The sequence below is a fragment of the Anolis carolinensis genome, chromosome 3 (genome assembly GCF_035594765.1).
Source record: "Anolis carolinensis isolate JA03-04 chromosome 3, rAnoCar3.1.pri, whole genome shotgun sequence".
NCBI lineage: Eukaryota > Metazoa > Chordata > Lepidosauria > Squamata > Dactyloidae > Anolis > Anolis carolinensis.
This window is the reverse complement of record NC_085843.1, coordinates 119,010,794-119,032,937: the sequence shown is the minus strand read 5'-3', so window position 1 is coordinate 119,032,937 and position 22,144 is coordinate 119,010,794. Positions and strand designations below refer to the sequence as shown.

Here is a 22,144-nt window from a genome sequence, read left to right as displayed (position 1 = left end):
CCGTCAGAGCAGTACCTATTGATCTACTCACACTAGCATATTTTCGAACTGCTAGGTTGACAGAAGCTTGGGCTAACAGCAGGAGCTCACCCCTCTTCCCGGATTCAAACCGCCAACCTTTCCGTCAGCAAGTTCAGCATCTCAGCAGTTTTAACACACTGCACCACTGGCTTGATAAGCTTATCATAATGGTGGGGAAATTCTTGAGTGCCGAAAATATGTAAAGGCAGCCCCTGACTTATAAATATCCGACTTACAAATGACTCATACTTAAGAACAGGGATGAGACAACAGGAAGTGAAAGGACTCTATCCCTACAAAGGGAAATTCACTTCTGAAAGAGCCATTATCATGGGGAAAAAGTGTCTCCCCTAAGGTTTTGTCACCAATCCTTGATTCCACAGTAAGCCAATGTTTTCAAAATCCAATTATCACAGGGACAGAAGGTAAGGTGAAATCTTCTAAACAGGGACACAGATTTAGCTATTCAAAGTTAAAATCTATATTTTTGTCTGAAGTTACACTTCAAAAATGTACCTTTTCTGACTTACATACAAATACAATTTAAGAACCAACCTACAGAACCTATCTTGTTTGTAACTTGGGGACTGCCCGTCTATTATTTGAATTTGAAAAGATATGCAGAACTAAGAATCCAATATTTAATGAATCTATAAACATTTTTCTTGCTAGACACAGCTTCATTATTTTTAGTCAGCCCTTTGATTGCTAGCTTATTGCACAAAGTGATGAGAATGAAACACAAGTTTGTGGCACCTGCTCGCCTAACTGGTTATAGTGCTTTCGTAAGTACACATGACTTTATAATTACATGCTATCACTCCATCAGTAAACGTGCCTGACAAACAGTGAGACATAAAAACAAATAAGTCTTTTCAAATAGGAAGAAACTACACCTGAGAATGCTTCTTTTTAAGATTCAGATTATGAGGACCATGGATATGCTATAACGCAAGCCTTTAATATGCTTTAAATTTCAGGATTTATCATTTCAGTATTCATTATAGAATTTTGTTACATGAATCACTCTTAAACCAATGAAATTTGATCCCATTGGTTTGGATACTAAATTTTGGGTCACAGATAACTACATGAAATGGGGTTCCGTAATAGCATCCACCGTTGTAATTCCGTGACCATTGAAAATCTAATTTCAATAATAAAAGGAACGATATTAAGGAATGGCTGGTGGAATCGGTAAAGAAAAAAACCCCAAATATCTACCCTTTAGGTTACAGAACTGCCTGTTCAACAGGGACAAATGCAAGATACTTCACTTCGGCAGAAAAAATGGAAATCAAAGATACAGACTGGGGGACACCTGGCTTGACAGCAGTGTGTGCGAAAAAGACCTTGGAGTCCTTGTGGACAACAAGTTAAACATGAGCCAACAATGTGATGCGGCAGCTAAAAAAGCCAATGAGATTCTGGCCTGCATAAATAGGGGAATAGCATCTAGATCCAGGGAAGTCATGCTCCCCCTCTATTTTGCCTTGGTCAGACCACACCTGGAATACTGTGTCCAATTTTGGGCACCACAGTTGAAGGGAGATGTTGACAAGCTGGAAAGCGTCCAGAGGAGGGCGACTAAAATGATTAAGGGTCTGGAGAACAAGCCCTATGAGGAGCGGCTTAAAGAGCTGGGCATGTTTAGCCTGCAGAAGAGAAGGCTGAGAGGAGACATGATAGCCATTTACAAATACGTGAAGGGAGGTCACAGGGAGGAGGAAGCAAGCTTGGTTTCTGCTGCCCTGCAGACTAGGACGCGAAACAATGGCTTCAAACTACAGGAAAGGAGATTCAACCTGAACATCAGGAAGAACTTCCTCACTGTGAGGGCTGTTCGGCAGTGGAACTCTCTGCCCCAGACTGTGGTGGAGGCTCCTTCTTTGGAGGCTTTTAAGCAAAGGCTGGATGGCCATCTCTCGGGGGTGCTTTGAATGCGATTTCCTGCTTCTTAGCGGGGGTTGGACTAGATGGCCCATGAGGTCTTTTCCAACTCTACTATTCTATGATTCTATGATTCTATATAGAAGACCCTTGGGATGAACCTAATACATTGTTGAAGGCTTTCATGGACAGAATTCACTGGGTTTCTGTGAGTTTTCCAGACTGTATGGCCATATTCCAGAAACATTATCTCCTAACATTTCACCCACATCTATGGCAAGCATCTTCAGAGGTTGAGGGGTCTTTTGGAAACGAAGTGAGGTTTATATATTTGTGGAGTTCTTTCCCCCACCCTGGACATTCCACAGATATATAGCTTTCTTAGTTTCCAACAGACCCCTCCATCTCTGTGGATGCTTGCCATAGATGTGGGCAAAACGTCAGGAGAGAATGCCTCTGGCCATACAGCCCGGAAAACCCACAGTAACCCAGAACCTAATGTATTAGATGAACACGAAGTTCAAACATTAGCTTACTGCCTCACTTTAGGTTATGCATGTAATCTTTTCAGAAACAAGTTAGTGTAGATTCATTTCACATTTCAGCTTGTTTTTAAAGTGGCTTACAAGTGACAATCTGAATTTCCAAATATGCCAGACTCTAGAACACAGGAATGGGGAAAAAACACTTTCTGTCCAAGACAACTGAGTGTACTACTTTTGCAACAAGTAACCAGACAAGTAGAGAAGAAAAAACAATTTCTTACAAGGACAACACAGAGTTGAAAACAACCCACTCTTGATCAAACATAAAATCTAGACGTTGACCTCTTTGCAGTTTTTCAGTCATTATATTAATTCAGACAAACCTGCTACTGGAATGGGTCACAAACACACATATAGAAATTGAAAAAGAAAGGCAAACATAATCAGATACTTATAATGTTTTTACAATGTTTTAAGTAAATGGAAGACAATGAATTAAACAACTGGAAAATAGAGGCAACAGCTTTTCATTCAAATGTTGTGTTTATATTTAAACATTCTTAACACATTAGACTCTTACCTTTTAAGCTTTTAGATACACTATTATTTCCCTTTAAAAGCTTGGACCACTTAATTGCTCTTCTAGTGAGTACTACTAAGTATCCAGAAAAAAAATCTTCATATGTCACATAGTCAAAGTCTGTGGGCCTTTCAAATCCATATGAATCCACTCTGCAATACAAGACAAATAGAGATTAGTTTTATGCAACTCAATAAAATCCACTTCTATACCTAAACAGAAAGTAATTCTCAGACAGACAGACAACTTTGGTGTGGAATTAACTGAATTTGAATAGCTTTGAAGGGAGCATTAACCAATCCTGCCAAAACAATTTCAAGATAACATTTGGAATTGGATTTTTATGATTCTGAAGACATTCAAATAATATCAAAATGTGTTACTAGGATGTTTGGACTAGTTCGCACACTTCACTAAAACAATGAAAAGAGACAAGACTCCACTCCACTTCTTCTAGGTCCCATGAAAAAAGGTAAATAATATGCTGTATCCATCAGCCTGTCTCATATCCCATAATGAATATTCACATCTCTATTCCTGCAATATGGAGCCCCGGTGGCGAAGTGCGTTAAAGCGCTGAGCTGCTGAACTTGCAGACCAAGAGGTCCCAGGTTCAAATCCCAGGAGCGGCTTGAGCACCCGCTGTTAGCTCCAGCTCCTGCCAACCTAGCAGTTCAAAAACATGCAAATGTGAGTAGATCAATAGGTACCGCTCTGGCGGGAAGGTAACGGTGCTCCATGCAGTCATGCTGGCTACATGACCTTGGAGGTGTCTACAGACAACGCCGGCTCTTCGGCTTAGAAATGGAGATGAGCACCAACCCCCAGAGTCAGACATGACTGGACTTAACGTCAGGGGAAACCTTTACCTTTACCTTATTCCCGCAATATTGATCCAGAAAGGAGGAGGTTAAAAAAACACTGCAACCTTTAATTTTCTTAGCATTATAAACTTTTACTAAAGGGAAAAAATAACACTGTATGCATATTTGGGTGTTATGCTTAATGATAGCTCAATGAGACAGAAGAATGCCTAGTCCTCCTAAATTGATGTAGTCTTCCTGTTGTGACTGCGCCTTCGGGGATTATGGTTGATGGGGATGGAATTCGAAGAGGAAGAAAAAACCCTCGTGATGAGGGTTCACTGGAGGAGTTGCGCAGGAAGCGACTTAGAGAGCTATATGGGGGATCTTCTGAGGAAGATTCAGATGGGGAGATGGATGCTGAGGAACAGGTGGTGGCTGGGGAAGTGGGCACTGAATGGGCACAGCCACCGGAGATGTCTGGGGATTTGGGGTCTATGGATACTTCTGAACCTGGGGTTTCTGCAGGAGCTGATCCCAATTGGGATGCTTGGAGAAGGGAGGATGGTTCTTTAAATGTTCATGGGGCTAAGTGTGGGCAGGATGATTGGGACTCCGACGAATTGCTAGGTACTCCAGATCCACGAGCTCTAGCTGTGTGGAGCTCAGACTCTGAGTAGATTTGGGACACCTGGTGTTTGGGTGTGAGTGTTTGGTCACCCAGGAGGAAGGGGAATAAAATGGGAATGTTTGGCCACTGCACTTTGCGTGTGGCAAGGTGTTGTTGAGGCGCCATTGGGATCTCTGTGTTTCCATGAAGACTGGACTTGGACTATGATTTGAATCTGCTGTTATCACCTAGCTTGGCTCTCGCTGTGTCTTATCGTGGACCTGTTTTGGATGACTGCACCCTCTTCAGACCTTGGATCGGAATTTGACCTTGCTACTGCGTTCGCCCTGTGATTGATGACTACTATCGGCTTTTGACTCCTGGCTTGCTCTTTGGACACCGCTGTTATCTCCTGACCTGACCTTGGAATCCCGGACGACGTCTTTTCATCATCCTTTTGGAGCCTTCGGCTTTATCCACATTGTGGAAGCAGTCTACTGCATTCTTAGTTTGTTTGTTTGTTTCCTGACCAATTTGGTGTTTTCTTTTGGGAACTGTTCCTTTGAAAACTACAGAGCCGGCTGGCAGGGCTTGGACTCAGAAAGTGCAGTTTGCACTAAGTTTGTTTAGCTTTGTTTTTACCTGCTTGTGTTGCTGAATTATATTTTTGTTTGAACTGCTCTTGAAGCACTGATAGTGAAGTGTTTCAAGGTTTTTTCTGTGTTATCATTACTTTTTGGCTTATCTGCTGAATAAACTCTATTTTTGTTCGCTAATTGGCGTCTGACTCAGGACACTTCCCTGAGCAGTAGAGAGAAGGACTTTGGAAGTGTTTGCTACGACTTTTAGTTAACTATGATTTTCCCCATCATCCAAAATGAGACACTGTAGCTAACACTAATTTTAGTTAGTTTAAATAAACCAACTTCCAACCCAAAAATTTGAAATCTGTTTAAATATAGTTCACGTTAATTACAGTTTGTGGGACTTGATCACAACAAAATGAACTGAACTAAAAGTAGAGGTAAAATTTCTGAACTTCTTGTAGCTTCAGAGGAAGCAAGAGAGCAAAGCCTTCTGTATCTTGCCAAATCATAGTTTAGGGTGAAGATCATGACACAGCCATAAGTCTTTCTAATCGGAAAATCTGTAGGTTTGTATGCACGTGCACACACACACACACATAATACATAGGGATATAGATATGGAAAATATATCAAAGAAAAGGGATTTTTATTTTCAACGTATTTGAGGTCAACGGATATTTGCCCTTTTAAGCTATTAGGGACTTATCCATGGTTTCAGTTGCACACAGTGAAAAAAACACCCCCAAAGAATTTGTGGGCCTCTCTAGATCCTCCAGTGCTATTCTATGGGATGCTTCCAGCCCAAGTATAGTCAAAATAAGTTGCACTTCTCCAGCAGTGTCCTGATACATATCCTCAGTGGATACAGGGCTTGTACTGAATAGGGCTGTTGTGTGTTTTCCGGGCTGTATGGTCATGTTCCAGAAGTATTCTCTCCTGACGTTTCACCCACATCTATGGAGAGAATGCTTCTGGAACATGGCCATACAGCCCGGAAAACACACAACAGCCCTGCGATTCCAGCCATGAAAGCCTTCAACAACACCTTGTACTGAATATTTTAAAAGGGTAGACATTTCTGCAAATTTTGCCACAGGCCTTATTTTACACTGAGTAAACAATCACCTTAATTTCATACTATATTTCATGACTGTGATGATGAAACCACATGCAGTGTAAGGCTAGTGTGCAGGGGCCCTTTTGCTTACTCTTCGTTTTCAAGGATAAGGGTTTGCAGCTCAGTTATGCTGAGATAATAGCGGCATACTATCTCTATTCCATGATATCCCATCAGTTCTCTCATCCCTATAAACCCTTTGATAATACCTATGTGCTTAAGACATAAGGTACGAAGTACAGGAGGAGATGGCTGTCACTCTTCCGCAAGAAGATGATATATCCAGAAATGATAGATGGATCAATGTGGACCCCAAATGGTCAATTTCACACTAATGTATCTTCTGTTTAATTATCAGGATTAGAAATTCTACACTTTTTGTAGCCTTGGTGCATAAATCCAAATGCAACTACCTTGTGATAGCTAAACAATCATTCAAAATACCAGAAGATCCTAAAGATTTTATTTCATCCTAAATCAGTGGACTAAGGACTACTTTGACCAGGGAGCACTCTCCAACATTAAGACCAAAAGGGTTACAAATCAGTTTTTGATCAACTTTAGATTCGATTTGGTTATTTGGGATGTTGTTTCAGAAAATTGCATCAGATAGACAACATCAGCTCTAGTTTCTGATACAGAACATATGCCATCCAGTAGTCGCCGCCTGCTCGCCCACAGAAAACCATATATAATGTGGTCTATCCAATGCAATTTTATGAAACAGCACCCCAAATAACCCCAGGAGCAGTCTTAAAAATGAAGACACCAAGAAAAAGATTTTCTTGGTTGGGCTATGTTATTATCCGTAGTAGTAACGCTGAGGCCACAGACCAAATTTTAATTCTTGCGTACCACTGGTGATCCACAGACCACAGGTTGGGAACCACTGTAATCTATTTAGGACCTAAATAGATGATAAACTTGATTTACTATAAGAGTAGAAAATCACCAAGCTGAAATTCACAACAAACATGCCAGTGTTGCCACCAACCGTATAATCCATAAAAAGCTTAACCAACAGATTTCACTATATGGAAAACAAACAAAACATTTACATAAACCCTGGGTCTTTCTACATGTTGATATGTAGAAGAACAATAAATATTGCATTAGCCACTGTCCAGTCATGAACATGGAAATACTGATCAAGCATCACTAATGTCTCATCTGTCCTGCTGTTCAGATTCCATTAAGGAAGCAGGCCTTTAGAATGACAAGGAATATATATATCTATTCCCCACAGCTTCTGTCTAGGCAGCATTCAGTCCCTTCATAATCTCCAGTGACTGTTAACTTCTGCATACGTTAATATTTCTTTATTTATTGAGGTCACAGATGCCCTCGAAACACCTCACATTACATTTCCATTATAAATTTATTATTGTTTTACATGTCAAGGAAAATCTCTTCAATTACATTCTGAAATATGTGAATGCATCATGCTTCTTGATAACACAAAGAGGTTGGTGGCTGTTTCTTAGAAAATAAACAGCATTATTATTGAAGGCTTTCATGGCCGGAATCACTGAGTTGCTGTGAGCTTTCTGGGCTGTATGGCCATGTTCCAGAAGTCTTGCGGCTCCAAAGCCTGGCTTCTTCCTGCCCAGGGGAATCCTTTGTTGGGAGGTGTTAGCTGGCCTTGATTGTTTCATGTCTGGAATTCCCCTGTTTTCAGAGTGTTGTTCTTTATTTACTTTCCTGATTTTAGAGTTTTTAAAATACGGATAGCCAGATTTTGTTCATTTTCATGGTTTCCTCCTTTCTGTTGAAATTGTCCACATACTTGTGGATTTCAGTGGCTCTTCCACAGATATATAAACCTCACTTACTTAGTTTCCAACAAATCTCACAACCTCTGAGGATGCCTGCCATAGATGTGGGTGAAATGTCTGGAGAGAATGCTTCTGGAACATACCGCAAAGCATTATAAAAAATGAAAAAGTTTCTAAGAAGTCTGACATTCTAACAACCAAGCAGTACATAATTCCTCAGGGTCTGGACTGCCCAGTTTTCTCTTAGGGAAATTGGGAGACAAATTGAGTACTCTGGTAATCAGGTTTTGGAAAGGAGTGTGTTTGGTTCAAGGAAATTAACAAGGCCAGTAAACTAGAGAGCGAGATGTATGGAGTGTTCCCCGCAAAAGTATATACTTTAATAACTTATACTTCTGGATGTGTTGATCTATTCCACCCTTCCAACAGGACTGAAGATTTCAATAGTAGATGAGTGGTATGAAATTACAAGAGGAACTTTTCTGTAACTTTTAAGTAACGTTTGATTCGTCAAGATGAGAAAGGCAGCTTAAAGTAATTTAAGATTAAATTTGTAATTCTGATCCAACCATTATTATAGCCCACATTATGTATCACCCAAGTCAAAAAAAGAAGCACAGTTAAAGCCCTGGCAGACTGTGCAAAAGGAATCTGCGAACCCCACCTCCTCCAAGGGGAACTGAACCACCTAACCTGGACTCTATATCAAAAGAGCAGCAAGGCCAAGAACAAGCCAGAAGAGTAAAGACAAAGAGAAAAGGTGTTGTTACTATACATCAAGGGAACCACCGACCGCATAGGGAAGCTGATGAAGAAACACAACCTCCAAACTATCTACAGACCCACCAAGAAAATCCAACAAATGCTACGTTCAGCAAAGGACAAGAAGGATCCTCTCACCTCTGCAGGAGTCTACCCTATTCCATGCAGCTGTGGACAAGTTTACATAGGGACCACCAAATGAAGCAGCATTGCCCAAACACAAATCAAGGAACATGAAAAGCAGTGCAGACTGACTCAACCAGAGAAGTCAGCCATAGCAGAGCACTAGAGGAACCAATCTGGACAAGGTATATTATTCGAGAACATGCTGGACCACTCTAACAACCACCATGTCAGACTACACAGAGAAGCCATTGAAATCCACAAGCATGTGGACAATTTCAAAGGAAAGGAAAAAACCATGAAAATGGACAAAAATCTGGCTACCAGTATTAAAAAAACCCTCTAAAATCAGGACAGTAAATAAAGAATAACAATCAAAAACAGGGGAATTCCAGACAAGAAACAATCAGGACCAGCTAACAAAGGATTACCCCAGACAGGAAACAGCCAGGCTTTGAAGCTGCTATTATTTATTTACTACATTTATATCTCACCTTGAAGGGGACTCAGAGTGTCTTACAAATAATATTTACATACAGTGTATTATATCACTAGCACAGCACAACACTAGCACTTATACCAGCATATTGCACCACACCACTATACTGTAATATTATCAGTAATATTACATGTAATACATAATATAAAATTAATATTATGATATTGTATTATTATTAGTACTGTATTGCATTGCATTATCATATTATTATCAATATTACATGTAGGCTATCAAGGTGCTAATCAATGCTAATCAAGGTGATTAATCGTAGCATTCACACTTGCCTCCAACAGACAAGAATTCTTTCTCCTACCCTGGACCTTCCACAAAGATATCAACCTCACTTGTTTGGTTTCCAACAGACCTCACAACCTCTGAGGATGCCTGGCATAGATGTGGGCGAAACATTAGGAGTGAATACTTCTGGAACATGGCCATACAGCCCAGAAAACTCACAGCAACCCATAAATATCTTTACTTAGTTTTCAAATAACTACTGTTCGGCAGTGGAACTCTCTGCCCCGGAGTGTGGTGGAGGCTCCTTCTTTGGAGGCTTTTAAGTAGAGGCTGGATGGCCATCTGTCAGGTGTGCTTTGAATGAGATTTCTTGCTTCTTGGCAGGGGGTTGGACTGGATGGCCCATGAGGTCTCTTCCAACTCTACTATTCTATGATTCTATTGCTAAAAGGTGTATACATTTTTTGATGGGAGGAAATGCCCGGTACATATTCCTCATTCATCTCATGCCAGTTAAAATCAGGAGCAGCACTCCCAGAAAAGAGACTGTGAGTGCATCTACAGCAGTGGTTCTCAACCTGTGGGTCCCAGAAACCCCAGCCAGTTTACCAGCTGTTAGGATTCCTGGGAGTTGAAGGCCAAAACATCTGGGGACCCACAGGTTGAGAACCACTGATCTACAGTCTACACCGGGCATGGGCAAACTTGGGCCCTCCAGGAGTTTTGGACATCAACTCCCACCATTCCTCACAGCCTCGGGCCCTTTCGCTTAAGCGGCTGAGGGGGGAAAGGAAGGGGCCTGAGGCTGTTAGGAATGGTGGGAGTTGAAGTCCAAAACTCCTGGAGGGCCCAAGTTTGCCCTTGCTTGTCTACACTATAGAATTAATGCCGTGTGACACCACTTGAACTGCCTCTGGAATCAAAGCCCTTTTGGATCTATCACCTTCTCTGTCAAAAAGTGTTGACGCTCGGCCCAAAACTACAAAACCTAGGGCTCCACAGCTTTGAGCCAAGGTAATTAAGAGTGGTACCAAACTGTATTAATGCGACAGTGTGGAGCCAGCCCAGGCTGCGGCTCCACCAACTTCAGCGGCAGAAACTTTTCTTCCCGGGAGCGACAAGTGCAAGCGTGCCGCTCCTTTTGCTCCTCTGACTTCCTGTTGCACCTGAGGCCCCGGGGAGGGCCAGGCAAGAAAGAGGACGCCTGGTCTGGGAAGCCGAAGGGATGCAGAGCGCAGACCTACCTGTGGACGTTGCTGTGGCGGCTCTCCTGCTTGGCTCGCCGCGCGTCCTCCGGCTCCATGGGAAGGGGCTCCGGGGGGCTCCTCCAGCACAGAAGGGTGGGAGCCCCTCTTCCTCCTCCTCCTCCTCCGCCCTCCCGCCCCTTCTTCTGGGGAAGAAGAGCCAAAGTCCCTTCGCCGGGGCCAGGAGGAGGCGAGGCGTTCTCCTCTGGGCTCCTCCTCCGTCTCCTCGGAAGCGCCAGGCTTTGGGTGGCAGCAGGCGCTTCTCTGCGGGAGGAGGAGGAGGCGGAGGAGGGCTTGGCAAAAGGGCACCCTCCCCTCCCCGCCCGGCCTGGCCCGCTACCCTTTAAGGAGGAAGGGGCGCTCCCCTCCCCGAAGCCTTGGCCAGCGCTTAAAGGGGAAAAGCCGACGCCGAGCCTGGCCTTGGAAGCTCACTAGGATCCCAGGCTGGTCTTCAAAGGGATTGGCCAAAACAACCCCGAGCTTGGGGAAACCACCCTATGAGGTTCATGAAGCCTAGAGTTGGAAGAGACCACACCGGCCATCCAGCCCAACCTCCTCCTAGGCAGGAAAGGCACCTCAAAGCACCCCGACTGGATCGCCTCTGCTTAGAAGCCTCCAAAGAAGGCGCTTCCACCACACTCCCAGGCAGAGAGGGCCATTGATGAACAGCTCTTACAGTCAGGAAGTTCTTCCTAATGTTCAGGTGGAGTCTCCTTTTCTGTCATTTGAACCCATTGCCCCAGGTCCTAGTTTCCAGGGCAGCAGAAAACAAGCCTGCCCCCCCCCCCCCTCCTTATGGCATCCTTTCACAGACAGTAGAGTCTCGCTTATCCAACATTTTGGATTATCCAACGCATTTTTGTAGTCAATGTTTTTAATACATTGTGATATTTTGGTGCTAAATTCGTAAATACAGTAATTACAACATAACATTACTGCATATTGAACTACTTTTTCTGTCAAATTTGTTGTATAACATGATGTTTTGGTGCTTAATTTGTAAAATCATAATCTAATTTGATGTTTAATAGGCTTTTCCTTAATTCCTCCTTATTATCCAACATATTCGCTTATCCAACATTGTGCCGGCCCATTTATGTTGGATAAGTGAGACTTTACTGTATTTATACATGGCCCTCATCATGTCTCCTCTCAACCTTCTCTTCTGCAAGCTAAACATACCCAGACCTTTGATCATTTTAGCTGCCCTCCTCTGGACACCATCCAGCTTGTCAATATCTCTCTTACATTGTTGTGCCCAAAATTGGACATAGAGTGATTTTCCAGGTGAGGTCTGACCAAAGCAGAGTAGAGAAGCACCATGACTTCTTTTGATCTAGACCAGGCATAGGCAAATTGCAGCCCTCCAGATGTTTTCAGCTTTAACTCCAACTATTCCTAACAGCTGGAAAGGTGGTCGGGATTTCTGGGAACTGAAGTCCATAACACCTGCAGGGCCAAAGTTTGCCCATGTCTAATCTAGACTCTAGACTGCTTTTGATGCAGCCCAAAATCCCACTGGCTTTTTTCAGGTGCAGACATTGTTGGAGCCTACGGTGGTGCAGTGGGTTAAACCGCTGAGCTGCTGAACTTGCTGACCGAAAGGCTGGTGGTTCGAATCCAGGGAATGGGGTGAGCTCCCACTGTTAGCCCTAGCTTCTGCCAATCTAGCAGTTTGAAAACATGCAAATGTGAGTAGATCAATAGGTACCATTCAGGCGGGAAGGTAACAGCGCTCCATGCAGTTATGCTGGCCACATGACCTTAGAGGCATCTACAGACAACACCGGCGCTTCAGCTTAGAAATGGAGATGAACCCCAACCCCCAGAGTCGGACATGACTAGACTTAATGTCAGAGGAAAACTGACATTGTATATTATTTAATTATACAGTATATAGTTTCTTGGACCAATCCACAGAAAAACTAGTTCTTGAAAAATTTAAATCTAAGACACATATGTCCAAGTCCGGGACATAGATGCACATTGATTCTTATAAAAAGTGGAAACTACTTAAGGAACTAATTGCCCAGGATAATTTGTATCCCTTGGTTGAACCTAAAGGTTCAGAAGACTTAGAACTAGAGAAATGGTGCATGGAGATAGATACCAAAAAGGCACAGAGGAGGAAACTAACCAGTGGAAAGATCGTTCTTTTAGCATCTAAGGGTACGTGTACACTGTAATTTGACAATACACAGTTCCAGCGGTTCTACAGCATTCAATCATGACAATTATTGGTGTCAAACTGCATTAATTCTACAGTATAGATACACCTAAGGTGTGGTCCTCCTATCTAGATATCATACACAAGGCGCTTCCACACATTTGAACCAAAATTGGTTCAAATAACCAGCTTCAGCATGGGTTCTAGTCCCCACCCTCTCCCACAACCCCGGGATTTCTCTCCTTGGGTGGCTACATGCTATTCCGATTAAAGCTACCCCAAAGTTCCCCGATTTACCCCTTAAAGCTTACTGAAAAGGTGCCTGGATGCCATGGAGCATCTCACATCCTGTGGCACGAGAAAATGACTCCTGAAGAAGAAAAATCCTCTACACCCAAAGGTGTGGAATGGCTATGTAAATTGAAGCCTGGGAAATGCGTGACCCATCCCAGTAGTCAGTCCCCATGGGTCCAGCACCTCATTAGACCCAGATTTTTCATAAAGATCTGGATCTAATGAGATGTTTAATTACTGTGGAATAAATCAGGAAAACCTCGGCTTGCTCCACATCAATTCACTTTTACCAGAGGTGTTGTTTGGACGCCTCCGGTAAAACCGAGACAGGTTCCACATTTTGGGCGTGTCTGGATGGGTCCACAAAGGCTCCTTGTTTATCTCAGAAAATGAATTTTCCAGGTTTAAAAATGACCTTAAAAGAGTAGCAGTAGTGAAGGGATGGTTAAAGGGAAATCAAGAGAAGGTGAATAGATGAAAAATTGTTTTTTCAAAACTTCATGCAAAAATTTATCTCCCTCCCAAACTCAGAACAGGAACAGATAGGATAAAATAATGGAGGACATGTTTGTGCTTCATTCTGTTAAGGCTTTTTAAAGCATACATTTAACTCAAACATTTAACAGCCATTCAACTTAATAGTCACTTTCCTTCCTGTGTAACATAAATGCAATTGAATTAGATTTTGAGCTGATTAACATAAACCCATTAACATAAATGCAGAGTTCACCCAGAGGTTTTCCATCAATAAGTCATGGAAATGCACTGAGTTACCTGATGCAAATCACACTCTCTCAGCCTCAGAGGAACACAACACCAAGTATCCTTTGAAAAAATCTTGCCTTAAAAACCCTGTGATGGAATTGGCTTAAGGTCATGACTTGAAAGCACACAACAAACTCTGAAAAAGCGAAAGCCACAAAGAATTATAATATAACCTTTTTAAAATAGTAGAAAACCTAGAAACAATGGCATATATTTTTCTTCTTTCATGGTTCATTTGTAAGTCGTTGGCACCGTAGCAATAATAGATGCTGAAGAGCACAAATATATAGTTACTAGCTGTGCCCGGCCACGCGTTGCTGTGGCGAAGTCTGGTGGTATGGGAAATAAAGTATTGAGGAATTGGTGGTAGTTAAGGTAAAGGGTAAAGGTTTTCCCTTATATTAAGTCCAGTCCTGTCTGACACTGGGGGTTGGTGCTCATCTCTATTTCTAAGCCGAAGAACCGGCGTTGTCCGTAGACTCCTCCAAGGTCATGTGGGATGACTGCATGGAGCGGTGTTACCTTCCCGCCGGAGCAGTACCTATTGATGCACTCACATTTGCATGTTTTTGAACTTCTGGGTTGGCAGAAGCTGGGGCTAACAGTGGGGGCTCTCTCCGCTCCCCCAATTCAAACCTGCAGCCTTTAATCGGTTTTTCCTGAATCCCTTCTTATTATCCAACATATTCGCTTATCCTGCCGGCCTGTTTATGTTGGATAAATGAGACTCTACTGTATATTGATAATCTTATATTATCTGCTTAGAACTGGATTATATGAGGCCCCTTCTTCACAGCTATAAAATGAACACTGAAGTGGATTATATGGTAGCGTGGAGTCAAGATAACCCAGTGCAAAGCAGATAATATAAGATTATAAATGGGTTATATAGCTGTGTGGAAGGGCCTTGAGTCTACACTGCCGTATAATCCAGTGCAAATTAGATAATCTGTGGAAGAAGCCTAAGTGAGGCCTAAATCTGCCTGTCCCCTAACTGAACGCTGGCTGTCCCTTGGCTGAGTTGGTTGCTAGGAGACCAAGTGGGCAGAGATTAGCCCTCTAAACTGGCAGCAATTGGATAAAAACGATTATTGCTCTCCCTCTAATTAGGATTTTATTTTTCTTTCTTTTTGTTGTATCAACCTAGAGCCATGAATGATGGGTTGTGTTGTCAAATTTCGAGGTTGGGGGGCCTGTAGTTTTGTTGTTTTGTCCGCTGCCCTGATGCCATCACTCTTTTATATATATAGATTTTCCTGCTAAAGAACTTTGCCTCCAGGTTTTGTTAATATTAGCTTACTATCTGGCCAAGACAGCCCCAGCGTCCTGCCCCAAATCCCAGAGGATTAGGCTCATCAGGGACTGCCCAAGATCAGTAAGAACCAAGATCAGTTTTTAAGTAGCTTAAGAAATTTCCTGTTTCTGAAATAGATGACCTCTGGATAACAGCTTTTTCCTCATGTTAAAAGCAGAGTTGTAAGCTTCTGACATAAGATAAGGACAGTAAGCTATGTACATTTGTGGTGCTCTCACATGCAAGGTGAACTGTGTTAAGTGTCCGCAGCACAAACAGATTACACTTTTAAGAAAAGTGGAATTGGACAATGCTCTTATACTGATTTGGATGCTTTTAATTTGACAAATAACAAATATTGCAAACATGTTGTGGTTATGGGCTTTTAAATCCCAGTTGTTTGAATCCAGTCCTATAAAACTTTTGATATAAACATAGCTAAATAATATTACTTTTGAGATTCCTTACTTCTCTCATGTAAAACTTGAGTGCAACAAGAATGCACAGGGCTGTGTCGTATCTTGTTTGTTCTGGATGGATCCACATGATGTTTAAAAAAAATAGGAAAGGGAAGACTTTCAACTCCATAGGTGAAATCCATCCAATGGATGTTTTCTATATGGCTCATTCTTTCTGATAAGAGAAAATTGTTGTTTCTGCTGTTTATCTCCTACTTTTTCTTGATTGAGGGGGTCACAAAGAGCTCAAAAACCTTTAAAAGAATACAATTTGAAACATACAAAATATAAATGTTAAAACAGAATTAAACATAACAATTACACTGGCCAATTTTGGTGCCTCAAATGTTAGATCTGTTTCTGTGTATATTTGACCTGCTAGTTCCAAAATGGCACCCGTTTCCTTCTGTCAGCTGTAGTGTTTGAGAAATAGAATGTATGGCATAAACCAATCGCCATCTGCTTGCCCATAAAGAATCAAGATAACAATGTCTAAGAAAACACAGCTGATGCAGTTTAGCCAATGCAATTTTGTGAATAACCCCAGGAACAAGTATAAAAAACAAGAGGTTAAGAAATTATTTTTGATGGGCTGTATTATTTAAACAATGTGAAAAATCACATTCAAACAGACTATTTAAAGCCTAGTGAGGTTTTGCATTGGCATGATATTTGATTAGGAGACCTAGGCCCCTTCCACACAACTGAATAAAATCCCACAATATCTGCTTTGAACTAGATTATATGGCAGTGTGGACTCAGATAACCCAGATCAAAGCAGATATTGTGGGATTTTCTGCCTTGATATTCTGAGTGATATGCAGGGGCGGTTCAAGCGTTACGCAAATTACTCAGTTGCTGAAGGCACCATCCTGTAGGGGGCGCTGTTGAAGCACCCAGTTGAGCGCCCAGAGAGAGAGAGAGAGAGAGAGAGAGGCGGGCAAACAACGAGGCCCTGAAGCTGGAACAAAAGAGGAAAGTGAGAGCGAGGCTTGGGCGAAGCGAGGCTGAAGCAGGCCAGGTCAGAAGGTTCCCCTAGGAGCACAGAGGGAGGGAGGGAGGGAGGGGAGCAGGCCGGCCTTGCTCTTCCTTCCTCGGTTTGAGGCCTAGCTTCCCCTCAGAAGCCTGGCAACCCCCAGCACTTGTTTTTCTCCTCAAGAGACTCACTGGAGAGCGGCGGTGGCTGGTGCTGGGAAAAATGGCGGTGATGGCGGAGTCCAGGCAAGCCGTCCCTCCCTCCCTCTCTCTGTGCCCCTGAGGGGAACCTTCCGGCATGGCCTGCCTCAGCCTTGCTTCGCCCAAGTGAGGTTTATATATCTAGAAAGCCCAGGGTGGGCAAGTGGGGTTTATATATCTGTGGAATGATGTCCACATTCAGATTGTGTTCATGTTTATGGTTTCCTCCTTTCTGTTGCAATTGTCCACGTACTTCTTGTAGGTTTCAGTGGCTTCTCTGTGTAGCCTGACATGATGGTGGTCAGAGTAGTCCAGCATTTCTATGTTCTCCAATAATAATCTGTGTCCAGGTTGGTTCATCAGGTGCTCTGCTATGGCTGACTTCTCTGCCTCAATCAGTCTGCAGTGTCTTTCGTATGCTGTAGCAGGAAAGGGAAGGTGGCATCTCTGGCCCTCCAGGTGTTTTGGACTTTAACTCCCACAATTCCTAACACCTGGAGGGCCAGAGTTTGCCCAGGCCTCTACACTGTATATATAATGCAGCCCAATACAGCTTTAACTACCATGGCTCAATGTGTTCTTCGGAGTTGTAGTTTTACAAGGTCTTTTAGCCTTCTCTAGACTGGTGCCTCACTGAACTATGAACCCCATGATTCCATAGCCTAGAACCATGGCAGTTGATGTGTCAGACTGCATTTTATGGTTTCAATCAACAGGAAAAGACATTCCGATTAAACTTAAGAGTGATCTTCTTGATGGTAAAACTACAACTCCTGGGATTCCACAGCCTTGAGCTGCGGCAGTTCAAGTGGTGTCAAGCTACATTAATCCCAGCATTATGTAAAGAGAAAGTTATAACAAGACCAAAGAACATGAATAATAATAATAATAATAATAATCCCCCCCGCAGGTGCCACCTTGACGTGGTGGGGGGGCTTAACCATTCCGAGGATGCTGAGGGCTGTGCTGGAAGTTCTGGAACACAACACACCAGACATCACAGTTGTGGAAAAGAAAAAGGTTTGGATCATTGATGTTGCCATCCCAGGTGACAGTCGCATTGACGAAAAACAACAGGAAAAACTCAGCCGCTATCAGGACCTCAAGACTGAACTTCAAAGACTCTGGCAGAAACCAGTGCAGGTGGTCCCGGTGGTGATGGGCACATTGGGTGTCGTGCCAAAAGATCTCAGCCGGCATTTGGAAACAATAGACATTGACAAAATTATGATCTGCCAACTGCAAAAGGGCATCCTGCTGGGATCTGCGCGCATCATCCGAAAATACATCACACAGTCCTAGACACTTGGGAAGTATTCGACTTGTGATTTTGTGTTATGAAATCCAGCATATCTATCTTGTTTGCTGTGTCATAATAATAATAATAATAATAATAATAATAATAATAATAATAATAATAATAATAATCTTTATTTATAGGCTACCCTGTCTCCCCAAAGGGACTCTGGGCAGTTTCCAACTACAGTGGAGTCTCACTTATCCAACACTCGCTTATCCAGCGTTCTGGATTATCCAACGCATTTTGTAGTCAATGTTTTCAATATATCATGATATTTTGGTGCTAAATTCATAAATACAGTAATTACTACATAGCATTACTGTGTATTGAACTACTTTTTCTGTCAAATTTGTTGTATAACATGATGTTTTGGTGCTTAATTTGTACAATCATAATCTAATTTAATGTTTAATAGGCTTTTCCTTAATCTCTCCTTATTATCCAACATATTTGATTATCCAACGTTCTACTGGCCCATTTATGTTGGATAAGCGAGACTCTACTGTATATGGTTCCTCCGCCGTGGCTCCCCCTTGCCACATATTCACCACATGGTGTGTATGTGTATGTATATATAAGACACACACACACACACACATATTCTATTCACTTTTACCTTCTACCTTTTATTTTTCAGTTATTGGTTTGGGGGGGGGGGGGCTAAAAATACTGCTTGCTTACACTTGAAAATTACCTAGGGCCGGCCCTGGTGATATGGCTGTGTGGAAGGGTCTCTAGAAGGTTTTTAACAGAGTAGTTTTTGGACTGGGAAATATACTATGCAAATCTTTTTTAAAATTTTGTGTTCTGGATGAAAGCTGGGTGCTTGTGTGTGTAGTAAGATGTATATCAGTTATAGGGGATATCAGAATTAGAGCATTGCATCCCAAATAAGAATTCTACCTCCCATGAATATTTTCTTTACTCCCAGAATTTCTAGCATTGTGCTTAAGCTTTCAGTTGAGCATTTAGAAATACAGAAATATGTGCAGACAAAAATAGCAAGGGAATAAGAATAAAGTAAATGTTAGAGTTCTAGGTGTGAACTATTTTCAATATCTCCTTCTCTGTAATGCTAGAAATCTGAACAAAATTATCATTTGGAGGATCAGTGCCTCATTTTGTGCCCCTATCATGACACCCCTGATTGACATGTGGCTTCACACCCTTTTGATATCACCTAGGCCCCTTCTACACTGATGAATAAAATTCCACATTATCTGCTTTGAACTGGGATGTAGATATTGTGGAGTTTTCTTCCTTGATATTATGGGTTATATGGCTGTGTGCAAGGGCCCCTTAGCCTTGTGTCCTTCCACCTTTTGCTAGAATCCAGTCCACTTTTCCAATTGGAATTTCATGTTGTGCTTGAAAAGGAATCCCTTACCCCTCAAATAAAGCATGATTTCCATACAGAGTTAATCTCTTTACAACACAGGCATGAGCACTCAGCTTTTAGGTGTTCAGTAGAGCTTATTGGCATGCACCTGCCTAGATGTCTCTGACAACATACTTTTTTGCCTATACCTGTCTACTCTACCTAATTGCTGATCCCAGATTTGGGCTTGGATTTCCTGTTGCGGGTAACATTTGACTCCCATTATAATCCCAGCCAAGCAGCACCCCCACCCACCAAAGAGTTTTCTTGTTAATTTATTTTAATCTGTTTGGTGTTTTGCTTGTTTAGTATACTTATTATTATTGTGTATGGCTTTGTTTTTGTTTTGTTCTGGTTGTTTTGTTGGTTACTGATATGTCTTTGAATCCAATAAAGGTCTTTTAAAAAAGTTAATATGGGAAGCAAGTATGGTTTTCAATTATAGTGCATCAAAGAAATGACCTTTTTCACTATTGTTGTTATTATTTGCCATCAAGTCCAACTTTGAGTTATAGTCTCAATGAATGAATGAATGAGAGCTCCAAGATCTATGAGAGGCATCCCCAAACTCCAGCCATCCAACAGTTTTGGCCTCCAAACCCCAGAAGCCCTAGCCAGTTTATTCAATGGTCAGGAATTCTGGGAATTAGAGACCCAATCAGCTGGAGGGCTGGAGTTTGGGGATCTATGGTCATCAACTTGCAGACTCAGAGCAATCAAATCAATTCACCTGTAGTGCAGTCTCCCTCTTTTACTATTCTTTCCACTTTGCTGAGCATTCTCATATTTTCCAATGAGTCACTTTGACTTGTGATATGTGCAAAGTTGGGGGAGGAAGACACGCAGCAGCTGAAAGCCCCCTGGAGCGTTCTCAGCCACCACGTGTCTCGTCTTCCTCCTGGCATAAGGATGGTGCGAGTGGCCCTGTATTTATGCCAGGAGGACAGCTTGAAGAAGGCACACAGTGGTTGAGAGTCCTTCAGAGTGCTCTCAGACGTCATCAGCCTCGCCCTCCTCCCGGCATAATGCTGAGAGGACACCCCAAAGATTGAGGGAGGAGTACTGGGGAGGAGGATTGGGGAAATCAACACATCTCATTTTCCTCCCAGCATAGGGATAGGGTGAGCAGGAGGACAACTTGAGAATGACCCAGGCCTTGCCCCACCCCCGCCAGGTCCCTCCCTCTCCCAGGTCCTCTCCCTCCTGGGCCTGCCCCATCCAGCGTGTACCAGGCTGCCCTCCCTCCCGGCCTGGCCCTCCTGGCCAGCCCCAAAGGAAAATGTTTGCCTGTGCCTGAGCTATATTATGAGATCTCAATTTTTTTTAAGCCTGGAGGAGACCAAAATGCTCAAGATACAGTACTTACCGGTACTACAAAAGGCTCCCTTTCACCACAAATTGATATCATGTTTGTTTGTTGCCTTTGTATTTTGTTGGCTCCTACCCTGACATTTCTCTTGCAAGCAGGATAATTATATTGTTACTGTGTTAAATCCTTGTGCCAACAGGACTGCTGACTGACAGGTTGGCAGTATGAATCTGGGGAGAGTGGGTGAGCTCCCTCTGTCAGCTCCAGCTCCCCACATAGGGACTTGAGAGAAGCCTCCCACAGGATGGTAAAATATCAAACATCTGGCCATCCCCTGGGCAACGTCCTTGCAGACAGCCAATTCTCTCATACCAAAAGTGACTTGCAGTTTCCCAAGTCGCTCCTGACACGAAAAAAGTGTGTGAAAACAGGCTGGTTTGAATCTGAAAGAGGGTGAACAGCAGGCTGCAAGGTGGACTCTAATTCTTGTTTAACCAGTGGAACCAGTCGATTTTTAAATTTGATGAAAACTGTTTTTTGATGTGTATGTTTATATTGTAAGCCACCCTGAGTCCCCTGATGGGTGAGAAGGGCGGGGTAGAAGTGATATAATAAAAAATAAATAAATAAATAACAGCTGAAGTATTCAACTGGGTTCTGGCCCATATAACACATTTGAATATAGCATGCTAGATTTAAAAAGATTTAAAAGAAAACTGGCTTCAAATGCTCCATAGGTGGTATATTACACCAAAAAATGGTAGATAAACATAGATAAAAACTGCTGGAAATGTAAACAACAAGAAGGCTCATATTACCACATGTGGTGGTCATGTGGGGAAACAGAAAAATATTGGAAAATGATTAATAATGAATGTAAAAAAATACTACAAGTAGACTTTCCAATGAAGCCGGAAGTTTATCTATTAGGAATGTTTGATGCAGAGTGTTTCAAGAATTCTAATACAGATTAATTGTTTACTTTCTTCGTAATGGCGGCCAGAATGGTCTTCACAAAATTTTGGAAGCAAGATTTAATCTCCACAAAAACACAATAGCTAGTTAAAATGAGAGAAATAAAAAATATGGACAAATTGACCTTTTTGTTAAAACAAATTATTGGAAAGGGAATGAAAATGACAGACTGGACTAATTTTGAGGACTACTTAAAAAAGAACAAATAAAAGATATGACGATAATAAGATATAAAAACGGAGGAAAAGATTGTGACCTTTTTTTGAGAGAGAGAGAGGGAGAAAGGGAGAGAGGG

General features: G+C 42.3%; 1 protein-coding gene across 1 annotated transcript in view; it reads right to left on the bottom strand.

Moving 5' to 3' along the window:
• Positions 1 to 10,865, bottom strand: part of grtp1 (growth hormone regulated TBC protein 1) — a 40,555-nt gene extending 29,690 nt beyond the window's left edge. The window contains exons 1-2 of the mRNA XM_062977281.1: positions 10,734 to 10,865; positions 2,977 to 3,128 (exon numbers count right to left, since the gene is read on the bottom strand). Of these exons, the coding sequence (XP_062833351.1) occupies positions 2,977 to 3,128; positions 10,734 to 10,792 (211 nt within the window). The 5' untranslated portion in view covers positions 10,793 to 10,865. The remainder of the gene's footprint in view (positions 1 to 2,976; positions 3,129 to 10,733) is intronic.
• Between the last annotated feature and the right edge of the window lie 11,279 nt (positions 10,866 to 22,144).